General features: G+C 28.5%; 1 protein-coding gene across 1 annotated transcript in view; it reads left to right on the forward strand.

The window, feature by feature from the left end:
* The window catches only part of LOC105840769 (pyruvate dehydrogenase (acetyl-transferring) kinase, mitochondrial), a 35999-nt gene extending 22122 nt beyond the window's left edge, over window positions 1-13877 (forward strand). Inside the window, exons 2-8 of the mRNA XM_012687827.3 lie at window positions 9807-10014; window positions 10788-10972; window positions 11067-11231; window positions 12107-12285; window positions 12371-12595; window positions 13215-13438; window positions 13533-13877. Of these exons, the coding sequence (XP_012543281.1) occupies window positions 9807-10014; window positions 10788-10972; window positions 11067-11231; window positions 12107-12285; window positions 12371-12595; window positions 13215-13403 (1151 nt within the window). The 3' untranslated portion in view covers window positions 13404-13438; window positions 13533-13877. The remainder of the gene's footprint in view (window positions 1-9806; window positions 10015-10787; window positions 10973-11066; window positions 11232-12106; window positions 12286-12370; window positions 12596-13214; window positions 13439-13532) is intronic.
* The last annotated feature ends 1555 nt before the right edge of the window (window positions 13878-15432 follow it).

A 15432-nucleotide genomic window follows, 5' to 3' on the forward strand; every position in this document is an offset into this window, starting at 1 on the left:
TTTATATAAAAAGATTGTGATTCGCTGCACATGTATCTTTTACATCCCTATATTTGGATTGGCTTGGTATATTTGGATTGGCTCCTTGCTACTACAAGTTCATGCTAATATACGTGTACACTACTTATGTACATCCGTACAGTTACCTTATGTATAAGCTATTTACATTGTTTCAAAACGACATTACTTTTTAGTCTTCCTAATATGTATGATATATGCATTGAAAAAAAATTTGACTAAATTTTTTAACTTGATTAAATTTTTTTTGCTAATGCAATATAACATTTCAGCAATATTACAGAAACATTGCGAAGTTGCTACAACATTGCTAGAATATTCTGTACTGAATGAGTACAGACGCTAATTAAATACTGGTGAGAAGATTTGATCCAAGAGTTTGGTTTATTTTTATTGCAAATTTTTATAAAATTTAAAATAAGTTTCTTTTTTATTGATGCGACTAAGAGTTTAGAATTGATAATATAAGAGTGAATTCTTACCGAATTTTCAGAGTATTTTCAGAATAAAAAGAGGGCAAAAAATTATTTTGCAATTTAGGAATTCAAAGAAAATTATTTTTAGATTCTGTTTGCTATCAATTATAGCTTATTATTATTATTACCATTATTATCATTAACACAATTTCGCTATCGTGGTGAAAAAATTCCATGTTGATTATTTTTATTGCATTTCGCCGCTATCGGAGTAATCGAGGAGATCAAGTGCAAATAAAGTTTCTGGATATCATTTCCTTAAATCTTTATCTACTTTAAGCTTTGTTAGGCCATGTTTTAAGAGATTGAGAATGTAAATCTTAGTTTCAATGAATTCAGAATATACTAAATAAGACTGATCTAAAATAGCTATTCTTTTAGAGTTTGTTTCGCAATTAGTTAAATTGAATTAAATTGAATGATTTGGCGGATTACTCGAGACTGATCATTCAGTTTTAAATTTGATAAACGGTTTACCATATAAGCGACGAGATTCGACAAACTCGCTTTTTCAAAGACGAGTTGGAATTAATTGATTAGTTGAGATCGGTAAATAAAACGCGGTCGAAGATATTTGCTTTGAAAGACAACGTACCGAGTGGGATGAAGAACATTAACATCGCATATGAAAATAGAACGCGGCCGTGGCCATGATAATAATAATAATATTGATGATAGCCATTCAACGAGAGACCTTTATCTGAACAGACTGAAATGTGATAACCTCTGGACAGAATTGTCAAGAATTCGAAGAATTCGAATTTTTCAAAACTTATCTTTTGTTAATTATTTTATCACAAAGTACTTTTTATCATCGGAAAGTATAAAAATACTATAGATCTTTAAATGTTTCTCTCCTAAAAATTCCCCAATCTTTTTATCTTCTTAAACAGTTCTCCATAATAATAACACAAAAGAAAAACAAAAATTGGGAGAAAATTTAGCACCACATTACAATACATTACAAAACATAATATAAACCTTGTAAAGATAAACTTCGTTATCAAAAAATTGTTTGTTGGCCAAAGTCAAACAATAATGAATAATAAATGCATTATAATGGTGAGAATATACAATTCGCATCACTTAATGATCGCTATCTCTATGCGAACAAAATGGTATTCTTATTTGCTGTTCTGTCTGCGACACCAGAATTCTGATGACTCAGAATAAAGAACAATGATTATTTCGTTCTTCGTAAACACATTATCCTGTGATGATTGAGAAAGAACGAACGTCGTTGTTCATAATATTATTTCTTAAAGCGAGATCTATATATGATGTCAATAATGAGCTCATGCATGCTCGTGTGTAGTTATCTATGTAAGATAAACTACAAGGTACATGTTTGTTATGCTAATTTTTGAAAATAATATGCTTTGTGTATAATACTTTTTTCGGCGTATTTAACAATGCCTGTTAAATTCTTTGTATCTTCAAAATTTTTATTTAATTACTTTTTGATTTCCCAGTTATTTTAAAAATGCATTATTATTTATTTGTATTACCAAACAAGAATTTAAAGTATCAAATTGATGAATTTATTTTCTTAACGGAATTGATTCTGTAGGTGTGAGTGTGTGTTTAATTTATATGTCTAATATAATTTTTAATTTCAAAACATTTAAAATTATGCAGTAAATATAGGTATTCTAGAATTTATAAGATGCATTCAAAAATACTGTTCCCTAAAGTTGTTTATGTATATTAAAGTTTACATTTTTGTAAAATAGAAATTTACTGTACTTTTGATATTTAGAGGGAAAGTAATAGCTATTATTTGATTTGTCGATCGTAATCTGTGGAATTTTAAATTAATTAAATATTACACGATATTGGGAACTCTCAGGACAATCAACGAGATGCTTGATATGTCCAATAAATATGCGAATGCCAGGATTGGCGCGGCGCCCGTGATGAGCAATCACTATATAAATGCTATTATAGAAATTTCCATTTATCTATTTTCTCTTTGTCAAAGGAAATTTTATATAAAAACAACGAGACTTGATCCAGCTGGGTCCGGCAGATAGGGCAAAAAGGACAGATAGAGTATTCAATTTCTGGTAATTTCTCGGTTGATCACTCCAGAATTGAATAGTAGAAGCTATAGTCACAATTCTCTCTTCGAGAAATTCATGAAGATCTAATCTTGTTTATCGTCGAGTACTCGTATCATTCTTAATAGTTGCAAAGCCCGTAAAAATTGTACTAGTCTTTCAAAAGTATGATAATTTTGCGAATTATATCATCACTTTGTAACGTATTTTATTTCACTTCACCTCCATTTTAAATTAACTATAAAATAAAAGTATTTTCCGTGTTAATTTGATCAAATTACATAATGCAAACAAATAAAGCACATTGAAGTAATGACACATCTTATTAAAGGTAATTTAAATTGCACAGAAATTCATACAGATATCATTATTGTCTGTTCGATATTACCAACCTTTCTGTTTACACTCCGCGTAAACAATTGTTATCAAAAGCTCCCACGGAGAGAATTGGCGAATGCGCTAATTTCTGTTGAGCACAAATCTGAAATAATGTTAATAACTTCTCCTGTATTACAATAAATGTTACTTGTGTAACAACAATAACGATATTTTAGATTGTGAAATAAAACATTAGAGTAAACATTTAAGGTCTTATAAAATATTTTTATAACGTTTATTAAATAGTTTTGAAAACATTAAATTTTTAATGTTTATTTTTTCAGCTTGCTCGTTTAAACTTGATATTTATTAAACATTTTGTGTCTATACTATTTAGATGTAGAAAATCAATATAAACTATGTTTCGCATAATATTTTTTGCAACTTGAATGTTTTCTATTAATGATTACGAAGCATATTTAGATTTACACAGATTTCCGCCACAACGTTTAAACATTGCAGTGGATTTGTGGACAATACCGTAATTTTTCAGACTTGCGATCTCAAGTAACAATTTTCTTGTGTTGCATACTTACCAGGTTGAGATTTATTTTCAGAGCCATCGTATTCAACTCGGGAACATGTCTCAAGCATGCCATGTCTATATAAATAATTAGAATTTTACTCCAAGAGAGGAAATAGGGGATCGATTTATCGATGCTTACTTGAGCGTGTCGGTACTAAATATTTTACGGGCGATTGATCGATGTCTCTATCACGATCTCTTGCAGCAGTTATTTTTCGTATTTTTAAATGCAAACAATTTATTTTCCATTAAAATAATAAATGCATAATAAAGTCTAAGAATGTATAAAATTTTAATAGAGAAGCAAAAGAATGTCAAAATGTAGAAGCAAACATTCAAGAAAGTTTTGTAATATATATAAGAGTTTGATGAGATTTTGCAAATAAGTTTATGATTAATGTAAGATGATGGTCTTATTTAAGTCCATACAGCACCGAAATTTTTCAGAGATATTTGAACTGAAAAGCGAAACGTTTCATAAAAGTGGGGAAATATATTTGCAACATTTTTTAGATAGATCTCTGGAATAGTAAAATACTTTGCACTTGAAACTTTATAAAAAAATACTGAAAGGAAATTACTGAAACAATTTTACACCTTTTCGAAATATTATCAAAAGGGCTACAAAAATGCTTAAAACTCTTTTGAAATATTATGACCATAATCCTCAAAATATAGTGAATATTTTTTACGTACTTCAACTTTGTTTCTTAATAAAAGATCACATGTTTCTTATAGAAAAATAATCAGTCAAATTGTTCGGTTTTGAGATTTGTTATAATTTTTAGAATTCTAAATAAATGTCTCTAATGCCACATTCACATAAAACAACACATATAAAAAGATACGGCGTTTTTTTATCATAGAGAGATTACAAAATCTGAGTATCTGTTATCTTTTTAAGCTAACTTGGCGATTTAAATATTGATTTTATAAACAAATTGTATGTTAGTTTACTATATATAGCATTATGTTTATTTTTTCTTTGACTCAGATAATTAAATCTCCCGCGAGAATTTCAAACACTTGCACGACTCTTTTTAAATCTTGTAATGCTGTCGAATGATATTGTGATGATTGAATCGGGCGTACGTGATACAATGAACATTAGCATCGAATAATTTAAATATTTAAATATTTAAAAAAGTATGTAAAATACCTAAGTATTAAAAATATTTAAATATTTAAATTATTTAAAAACATTTAAATATTGCAAAGCTCAATTGTCGACCTCATGTTTCTTTTTGCCGCAATTTAAATAAATTTGTTGATGCTATTTTAACAGAAACTGATTAATTGATAGATTGCATTCACGAGGAGACACTACGCTCTGCTTTTCACCGATTTTGATAAGAATAGAATGCGAGAAGAATAATCAACTATAATTAATTTTTTTTGCATAAGGCTTCTTAAGGGGATACTAAACTGCTCTGTTTTATTACTAATTTTTCGGACACCGAAATCTTTTTATTGATTGAAAATTCTTCTCTAAAATTAAAGTACAGATAGTAACGCGGTGCGCTACGATCAATTTCATGAAAAAGAAAACGAAAGAAAGTTAGAAAATTATAGTTTTGACTTCTGTAGTCTGACTCGTGAAAACATTTGCTGCGTATAAAAGTTTTAGACTTTGTACGTATAAAATAAACATGAGGCGCACTTTACATTTCAGCAAAGAACAATACTATGCTTTTAGAATAAGCCTAGGAACTTTAGAAAAAAAGTTTTCCGTGTTTAAGGGGATCCTATCTGTTTTATGGACAGAATTGTACAATTTGTTCCAAAATCCTTCTCCACAATTAAAGTATAGACGATAACAGTATGCGGAATACATAAACTTAAATTCTGGAAAAGGATTTCTAAATCTATAAAAGAAATACATACAAAATTTTGTTAATGACGTGCCTAAATGACTCTACATTATCGATCTCGATCAAGTTTGACGAGCAGTTTAGCATTCCCTTAAGCCTGTTATAGACAGACTTTGAAATTTTTTGTAACCGTATGATATAAAATTCTTGCTAAAATAAAGGAAAGAAAATTTAAAAAATTTAAGTTCACATCCTCAACTCACTTTTATCGATAATAAGCATTTTTGAAAAAAAAAAGTTTTATATGAAAGTTATAATGGCTTTAAAGGGAATATTACATGCATAACAAAGTTAGTGTGCATTGTTTGTCATAAAAATTACTTCAAATTTTTAAAATAAAAATCCTTATTTTTATTATTGTATATTCTTGTAGTTAATCTCGAGACTTTATAAAACACTATATATAATAAAATTATTTTTTATTAAATATACTTGCGAGTTACTGAGCTTAAAAGCCTAAAAAAGTTGCAATACCGCCGGTATTAGCATTACTTCTAAAGTGTACCACACGAAGGTTGTTTGATCGGATTTACGAACTCTTTTGTGTGTGCGTGTGTATCATCCTAGTTGGGAAGTCCGCCAACTGTCAGTCGCCGATCTGAACAAGTGTGATACCGTTAGATAGCTTTTGCTATAAGTATAAAGAATACGAAATGGTATAATAGTACGCGTCAGAAGTCATTGTTTAGAAAGTAGAAGTCAATTTAGGAAAAAATTGCATAACATAGAATTTTTATATTAGACCTATATTCATTTTCTGTTTACTATTTTCAATTTGTTATCTGTCCCATAGTGTCGTTCAATGTAGAAGTGCCAAAATTCCTGCTTTCAGGTTTATAAAATCTTATAGTATGTTATTTAAATCGACTTTTACTTCCTGAACAGTTAACTTCCAACGGATAGTATTATACCTTTTCAGATTCATTATGACAAAAGCTATTTAACAGTATTATTCTTGTTCAGATCGACGACTGACAGTTGGCCGAGTTAGAAAAGTTACGGATTATTTTTAATTCTTAATATTTTGTGACTCCAAACTCTCTCTACCTTGAAATCGCTTATGCTGTTAGCCGTTAAGAAAATGTTTAAACCAATCTTCATTCTCTTGTAAGCTTAGTCTCTCAGTCGTCTCTCAAAATGTTTCACTGTTGAATTTAAATGTATGTTGAAAAATCCCGCGACAAACCTCAATTCGATTTTTCATGTTTGCTGCAAATGTCAGTCAGAATTTATTAACAATATTTTTTAGCTTTGCAATAAAAAGTCAAATGAGTTTAAGTCAGTAAAATGTATGCCATACGACCACAAATGACTCCACTAAATTTTAATGAATTATCCTTCAGTCATATTGAAAAGAGACAGTCTCATAGTGTCTTACGTCAAGTAAACATACAGCGCAAGACTGCTTCTATCTATAGTATCTATACCAACGAACCAACGACTTGCAAACATCCAAGATAATCAAATTTCAATACAGCTGAATTAATCAAGTTCTAAGTAAGTTTAATCAAAAGCTTAGGTTTGGTTTATATAATAAAATCTTCTTTTTTTTCTATATGCCCCTTACGAGTGAAGATATCGTATAATAAAATCGCAAAATCCGAAATATAAAATTTTCACATTAAAATATGTCATCCTTAAGAAAATGTTTTCCCTTTCCTTTATTTGCTTTTTTTCTTATTTCAGCGCTAAATGATGCCCGTCTATCTTTTGTATTCGGCATTCGTATGATAAACGGTTTCACCAGCACTACTGTATTTCAATAGTGAATGATTCATTAGGTCACATAGTAGTTTTGACATATTGGCTTCACTTAAATTACATTATATAAACTGATAAATTAGATTGTTATACTCAACGAACATACATATATCTAGACATATTGCGCGGATTAAATGGTAATCAATAAAAAGTGTTGATTCAAGAATTTGATTTATCAATCCTATCAAAAAATACTTTCCCGGACACCGGTGTTACGATCATAATCATAATAAGTTACATTTGCGAATGGAATGCAAAAATGCGAACGAAACATATCATCGGTTATCGAAATGTCGACCTTGAACTTCTACAAAAGCATCTGCTTTTATTTGACTTTTGTATAGGACAAGCATGAAGGACATAGTTTCTTTGTGAACCGACGATTAATTTTCTCTTATCCTTTCCTAGTTAATAGCCATTGCGTACATACAGCATGTGTTACAGTTATATTGAGTTGTTGAGTAGGACATGTATGACGTGTCCTTCCAGTAATTTGATCTGACGATTGCTTTGTGCTTTGTTCTTACAACTCTCTTAAAATATAACTACTCTTAAAATATTAAAGTTAATACAATATGAAAATTTAATTTGAAATCTTCATGTAAAAAGTAACAATATTTAATCATTTTTTATGTAGAGGAGAGAAGACGATTATCGACTAAATGTGGGATTATGGAATTCGTGATATCTCGTATACTTTGTATTGAGTTCTGGAAATAACTGTTCGAATTATCTTCTTTGCATACTGTTTAGACGTTATAACATGGCCACTAGTCATTAGTGTTTGTTTTGTCATAGAAGTTGCAAGTTTTCAGTATTGCAAGTAGCCGAAATAAATTCTATAGGTGTCTTTACCTCATTTTGAGAAATATGTCGGGTATTAATTTTGTAACATTAGTGCAATTTGAAGGGCTTAAATATAGCTTTCAAATAACGTTATTGAATTTAATGTTTGATATAATGTGTGCATACATTTAACATGCAAAAATATCCTGCTTGCATTCAGGGTTATGGACTCTTGCGATTGTCACAAGTCTTGAATCTTATAATCTCTTCCCTTGTAATATTTTTACAATATTTTGACGATACTTAAATAATATTGTTTGTTATAATACTCTCTCTTATTCTATTTCCATAATACGCAAAGTCGCAAAAGTCAAAGATTTTTATATTTATATTTTGATTTTTTTGTGTGATACTATGTACAAGATAATAATACTTTTGTGATATTTATGTGTAAAGTCCGTTAAAGAACATTAATTTTCCACTTTTTAGAAATAAAAACAATTTTGAGAATATTTGTTGGTAATGTTCCATATTCCTCTTATAGGTTCCATAATCGCAATCTTTTTTCCCTTTTCCGTAAATTGTTAATTATGTTTGTTATGTATATCTGAAGAACTTTTGCTTATAACATGGATTGGTTGAACTCCATGGATAACAAATTTGCACCAACAAGAATTGTCACACAAATTTTTACTGAGTTATTTAAATAAAACAAAATGGTGGTTCATAATTCTCTTCTCTCCTCTATCCTTAAACAATTTTATTAACAATTATTGAAGATTTTAAGAGGATGCTAAACTGCCCGTCAAACTTGATCGAGGTCGATAATATAGAGTCATTTATTTATCCTTTTTCATAAAAATATTTGCTTCAAAATACAAATTATATAACTTATACGTACAAATGAATGGTATCCCTCAGTTCAGAATAGATGGAGGAATAAGACTATATTTATCAAATTACGATTAAAAGCCGTAAAAAAAGTTATTTGTGTGATCAAATTTTCAGAAATCTGTAGTGAAAGCACTTAGATGAATAAAATTTGATCACACAAATAACTTTTTTTACGGCTTTTAATCATAATTTGACGAATATAGTCTTATTCCTCAATCTATTCTGAACTGAGGGATTCATTTGTACGTAGAGCTACATAATTTGTATTTTGAAGCGAATATTTTTATAAACAAGGATAAACAAATGACTCTACATTATCGACCTCGATCAAGTTTGCCGAGCAGTTCAGCATCCTCTGAAGGCTTGTTTATATCTCTTAACCTTTTGAATGGTACTCATAGGTTTTGCAATTAATAAAAAACACATTTCCTTTACATACTCTGATTTACTCAAAATTTATGTTATAATTTTTGAGGTCGATGAATTTGAATTTTTAGTTAAAATTTGATATGTTTAATGCAATATAGCAAGTTTTAAGTTTTTTTCTCTCTCATCACTTGTGATACTTAATATTTATTTAGATTAGCTATTAACAAAAATTTATGAAACTGGTGATTTTTCTTTATCATCACAATTCTGTATTATCACGATAACGTAACGGCAGTTTTAATATCCATAACACGTATTTTGTGTCTAATAAGTTAAAAAAATGTGATACAAAATAAAACTTATTTTAACTAATACTGCTGTTATAATTGCAGCAGCGTCTTAATAACTATTTGATCAAGCAGAAGATAAAATTTCTATCGAATAAGATGCGTGATTATTAAAATTTTATTTTTTATTTACAAATTAAGATATTATATTTAGATTTTATATTTATATTAAGTTCTGAAAGAGGAATAATGATTTCCCATTATTATATAAAATATTCTGATATCAATTAATAAACGATTTGAAAATTGATTACAGCTATATTATATTTATAATTTAAATTTGCAATTGTGATTATATCGTATGCGTTTTTTTTTTTAAGGTTTAAGTGCCTGTGAGAGAAAATCCTTCATATTCCTGAGGAAAGAACTGCCAGTACGGCTCGCCAATATAATGAAAGAAATCCATTTACTGCCGGAAAACTTGCTAAAAATGCCTAGTGTGGGTATTGTGAATAATTTATACATCACATCCTTTGAAGAAATATTACACTTTGAAAAAGTTGAAGTCAACGAGGCCACTTTAGACAAGTGAGTATATGAACTGAGCACTTTTAAATGGATTGAAATAATCGAAGACCAATATTAGAGGCATTAATCGATTAATTTATTTGTTATAACTAAAATAATTAACTAAAAATTTAAAATTTAAAGAGAAGAAGATAATAGTATGACTCCCATTTACATTTTGTACAAAAAATACTTTTATTTATTAGTATGGTGTTTAATCAATTCTAGGTTCCAAGTTATAAAATATTTGTTACTTAGGATGTTATTTATAAAAAATGTGACGACGTTACATAATAAGTTGAAGTACATAATAATACTGCGCTTCCTCTTCCACAAAAAATTTAAATTTTAAAAAGCATAATTTTGTTATAAGATTATATATTTATTCAGAAAAAAGAAAATATTGTAAAATATATGCAAATGTATGTATAAAAACCTTCGCATATCTACGGAATCTATAATAATTTAATGTAAGCTATAGAAAATTAATAGTAAATTAAACTTATTGAATAACTTATTGAATAACTTTTTTGACGTGAAAATTGCAAAAAAGAAGCCTATTGAGGTTTAAGCGACGACATAAGCAAAATTCCATGCGATCGAATAACTGCTTATGTATTTATTTTCAACGATTTCGAATACACTAATATTGAAACAATACAGATAGGCAATAATACAGATACGTTACTATTTGAGTAATTGTTAATCGATAAATTGATTAAATTTAGCTCAACACTGTCGCAAACATTGTTTGCAGTAAAAATTACTATACGGAAATTTCGAATTTTTTATAGCTTCTGCCAAGCTCTAATAAAGATACGAAATAGACATACCGATGTTGTTCAGACAATGGCGCAGGGAGTTTTGGAACTGAAGGAGTCTCATGATGTGGACATTCAGACTGAGAATAGCATTCAGTATTTCCTGGACAGATTTTTCATGTCCCGCATTTCTATTCGTATGCTGATCAATCAACATAGTAAGTTCGAGCATTTTATGAATATCAAACATTTCATGAGTATGCTTTAGTATGGATCATATATTATTGACACTTTTTTAAAATTATGTTTTAGCGCTCCTTTTTGGTGGGCAATTGAATGGGCATAGTAGACACGTAGGATGTATAGATCCGTCTTGTGACGTAATCGGCGTCATTAAGGACGCTTATGAGAATGCACGGTTTTTATGCGATCAATATTATCTGGCTAGTCCGGAATTAAAAATCAAACAGCATAATGGCAAGTTTGAATAAAGTTGATTATATTAGTTAGTAAGTAATTTTAGATAAATAATTTTCTATAGAGGTAGACCAAATACAATTTCAATTATTACAATTATTTTTACGGGAGGAGGAAAGGCACCAAATTTGGAACACCACTCTGTTTTTGGACAATATTTTTTAAATAATAGTTAGAAAAACAATGTTGAAAACATGAATACAAATCGGAAAATATCTTTTATCAAATAGTATAGTAATTTTTATAATACTATTTCGTATTTTTTTAATTGTTTTTGTGACACATGTCAAAAAGAGCATCTGACGAAATGGGTGCCTAATTTGGAATTTGTATACAATCGAAGTATTAATGTTACATTTTACTGATCTATACATTTTATTATGTATTATGTAGTTCTACAGACTCAATGTTATTCCGTTAAACTTGCTTATGAGACAAAATCATGCATATAACTATCGCTTTAAACGAATTCGTTTTTAACAGATTTTATATAGAAAAACATATGAATGTATAAAATATAGGTTTTTATTTCTTTAATTAACTAAGCAGATCATATTTTTATCGGTATTCATATGGTGCAATGTTTAGTTTCCAAAAAATAAGAGTTCCAATTTAGGAAACCAAATTCGATGCCTTTCCTCTACTATTATTTCCATATATACGTATATGTTGCGTAAATAAAGAATTATGATTATGTATGATCGCCATTATATTTTTATCATTTAATAAAAATTTTAAGAGTAATCGGAAAATAATGTCGTTTTTTATAAAATGTAAAATAAATATATTTTGTGTACAGTTTAATTTGAACAGTTTAGTTGACAGTTTAGTTTCATTTATTTTGATTATAATTGTTGCATAATCCATTTTTTCAGAATTTGAACGTAGTAGTGAGATTAGGATTATTTATGTGCCGAGCCATTTGTATCATATGCTATTCGAGCTTTTTAAAAACAGCATGAGAGCCGTAATGGAACACCATGGAACTGATGCGGACAATTATCCGCCGCTCGAAATTTTACTAGTGTGCGGTAAAGAAGACATTTGCGTGAAGGTAGAATGAATTTGTTCAGTGGTTTATTAAGATGCGTGATTAGATCGAATAATTAACGTTTTTTTTATTTATTTACTTTATTTAGATATCCGATAGAGGTGGCGGCATTCCTCGTTCACAAACGGACCATTTATTTAAATATATGTACAGTACCGCTCCACAGCCGAGTAAATCAGATGCTCATACAGTACCGCTTGCAGGATACGGCTACGGTCTGCCATTATCTCGATTGTACGCCAGGTATCTGCATGGTGACATTGTACTTCTCAGCTGTGAAGGTTACGGAACAGACGCTATTATTTATTTGAAGGTAATACTTTAAATCAGAGCTGGGACTTAGTTGCACATTTTGAGTCAATTTTGTTGTCGACGCTCACTGTCCCGCTCTTGTCATTCGCATCTTAAACTTCTTAGTAACGAGTTGTTGAATGCTTTTAAACAAGATGCGTGATACTTCATTTCAAGAGTATTCCTAATATACGATAAAACTGTAATCCTCCTAAATGATAATATTAAACATCTAATTAGAAAACTTTCTTTTTTAAATAATTCTAAATTAATAATTATTATAAATCTTTTATTATTATTTTATTTATTATTAATTATCTTTTACTGTAATATTAAGTGATTCATTTATTAAAACGTGAAAACCAAAGGAAAGACAAACAACTAATTATAAATATTAAATATCGTCATTTAGGGGAATTACAGTTTTATCGTATATTAGGAACGCTCTTGAAATAAAATGTCACGCGTCTTGTTGAAAAGTATCTGGCGTCTTATTACTAAGTTACAAATGACAAGTGGTAGAAGAACAGTAGGCGTCGATAATGAAATCGGCTCGAAATGTGCAACTAAATCCTAGCTCTGCTTTAAAATCTATCGAAAATTTCTAAGAACACCTCTTAGCTTAAAGCTTACATTCTCAGGCATTATCCACTGAAGCAAACGAACTATTGCCAATATTTAATAAAACCTCGTCGAAGTTTTACCGTACGCCAGTACCAATTGCGGATTGGAGCAGCCAATGTGGTGGCGGAATGGCGACGAGGCAACTGAGTATGAGTCATGCTCAAGGTCACAGACTGCCTCATGGAATGGAAATCACTCATTTATAGCAGAACGCAATTAACGCGGATCAGAAAATAATTGGGTGAATAATTTGTAATAATATGGTGTACTTTCGCCAATTCATTTTTTTCTAAGATGAAAATTGTCCTAGCTGAATTGATTTCTTTCTTTTTCAGAAACTATCAACAAATTTTCTGTCTGCGTATAACACAGAATACTTTAATAGGAAAGCTAGATCTGTATTCGAAATCAAGGCAGATATCGAAGAAACATCCTCTACATTACCTATAAGAAACTAGTTATTAAACGGATAAAATACTACGAATATTGGCCAAAACAATATTGATAATTTCTTCTTTGTGCTCTAATTGCGTTACATATCAAATCAATTATACAGATTTGATAATTGAGGCTTTTGTTTTCTATCACGTTCCAACACGGTTTTTTGTGACACAAAACGTAGAATATCAGATTATCTATTAGATGTTTTTAATTTAAAAAAGTAACAGATGAAAAAAAAATTTTTAACAAATCTTAAAGTAATCGTTATTAAATTGAGTTATTATCTGTTTTATGTTAATAAAATGTCATATTTGAATTATTGAATCGCAACTTTGAAATTTGTAACTTTGTATATATTTGATTATTTCACGTTGGTTATACTGCAGAGACAATATCAGCATTTCATTTTAAGATAGCATTTTTTGTTACATTATAGCTTTGTATGTCGAATAATATATCCTGGACCATATTTTTGAAATCTGTCAAAAAATATAATCTTTTCGTATCTGTGCATCGATGCTATAGATAATGATATACATACGATAGATTATAGATTTTTCTAAAGATTTTAAATAATCAACATTTTTGTTATTTTACTTTCTTCGTATTCCTTTTATATTTTTTCTTTATTTTATTAAATAATAATTAAACATTATAATAAATATATAATATTTAATTATTATATTATTAAATGTTATGGAAAATATAATAATGTTAAAATAATTTTAGGAATTACATTTATAATTATCAAGATTGGATAATAATTATTCAAAAAGTTAAATTTTAACTTATTAACTTTTTTGTAATTTAAAAATTAATGTAAAAGAAAAAATTTATAAAAGAAAATATATTTCTACATAAAAAACAATATTTCTAAAACAGTATACTATAATCTCTTTTTGTTAATTATAATTATACATAATGGCGCCAAACTTTAAAGTTTGATTTCAATTGCCGTATGCTATCTAGCGAGTTCTGTTTGTGAGTTAGTTTTTTGTTTATATAACTTTTAATGAAAATAAATTAATTTTATAAACCATTCAACTTTAACTTAATTTAAGATTGTTATAAAATTTAGAACAATCTAAAAAATGTAATTTTGTTAAAACTTTAACATGGCAAAAAATATACTTAATCTTGATAATTATATATTAATATTAAATATCTTAGAAAATGGTCTAGGAATAACAGATGTCTACTTCCAATCGACTGTATCAGCCACGTAACAAATTGCAGACTGTGATGTAACATAAAATTTTAATTTAGCTACTAGACAATTATCGTTAGAATGTAATGCACGTGCACAAGATGCGCATATATATACATTATAATTTTACGGCTATGTATACGTTAGTTGCTCCGAATGGTTACAGAGAGAGTTAAGCAAACAGAAAATATTCTCTAACTTCCGAGAAAAAGTATTTTATACACAAAAATGTAAAATCAGCTAACCGATTGGCCATCTTTTAATTATTTTTTCTATACTAATAAATTAAATTTATATGGATTAAAATTGTTATTTTACAGAGAAAACTATTGGTATACATATTTCACGCAGCCTGAGGTATTTGTATTTGTTTCAATTATATTTTGATAATAGTGTGTTTTTTACAAGTGGAACATAGAAAAAAAAACAATTAATGTCAATAGCATAATATTTGCCTTTTTATTCCACTGCAAACAAAATTTTCACTGCGGTAATTAAAAGCATCTTTTTTTAAATTTATGAATATTAATGAAGAATATTTGTTAAAAAAAATGTATTTGATATATAATATTGTAATATATAATATA

This window comes from Monomorium pharaonis, chromosome 2 (assembly GCF_013373865.1).
Source record: "Monomorium pharaonis isolate MP-MQ-018 chromosome 2, ASM1337386v2, whole genome shotgun sequence".
Taxonomy (NCBI): Eukaryota; Metazoa; Arthropoda; class Insecta; order Hymenoptera; family Formicidae; genus Monomorium; species Monomorium pharaonis.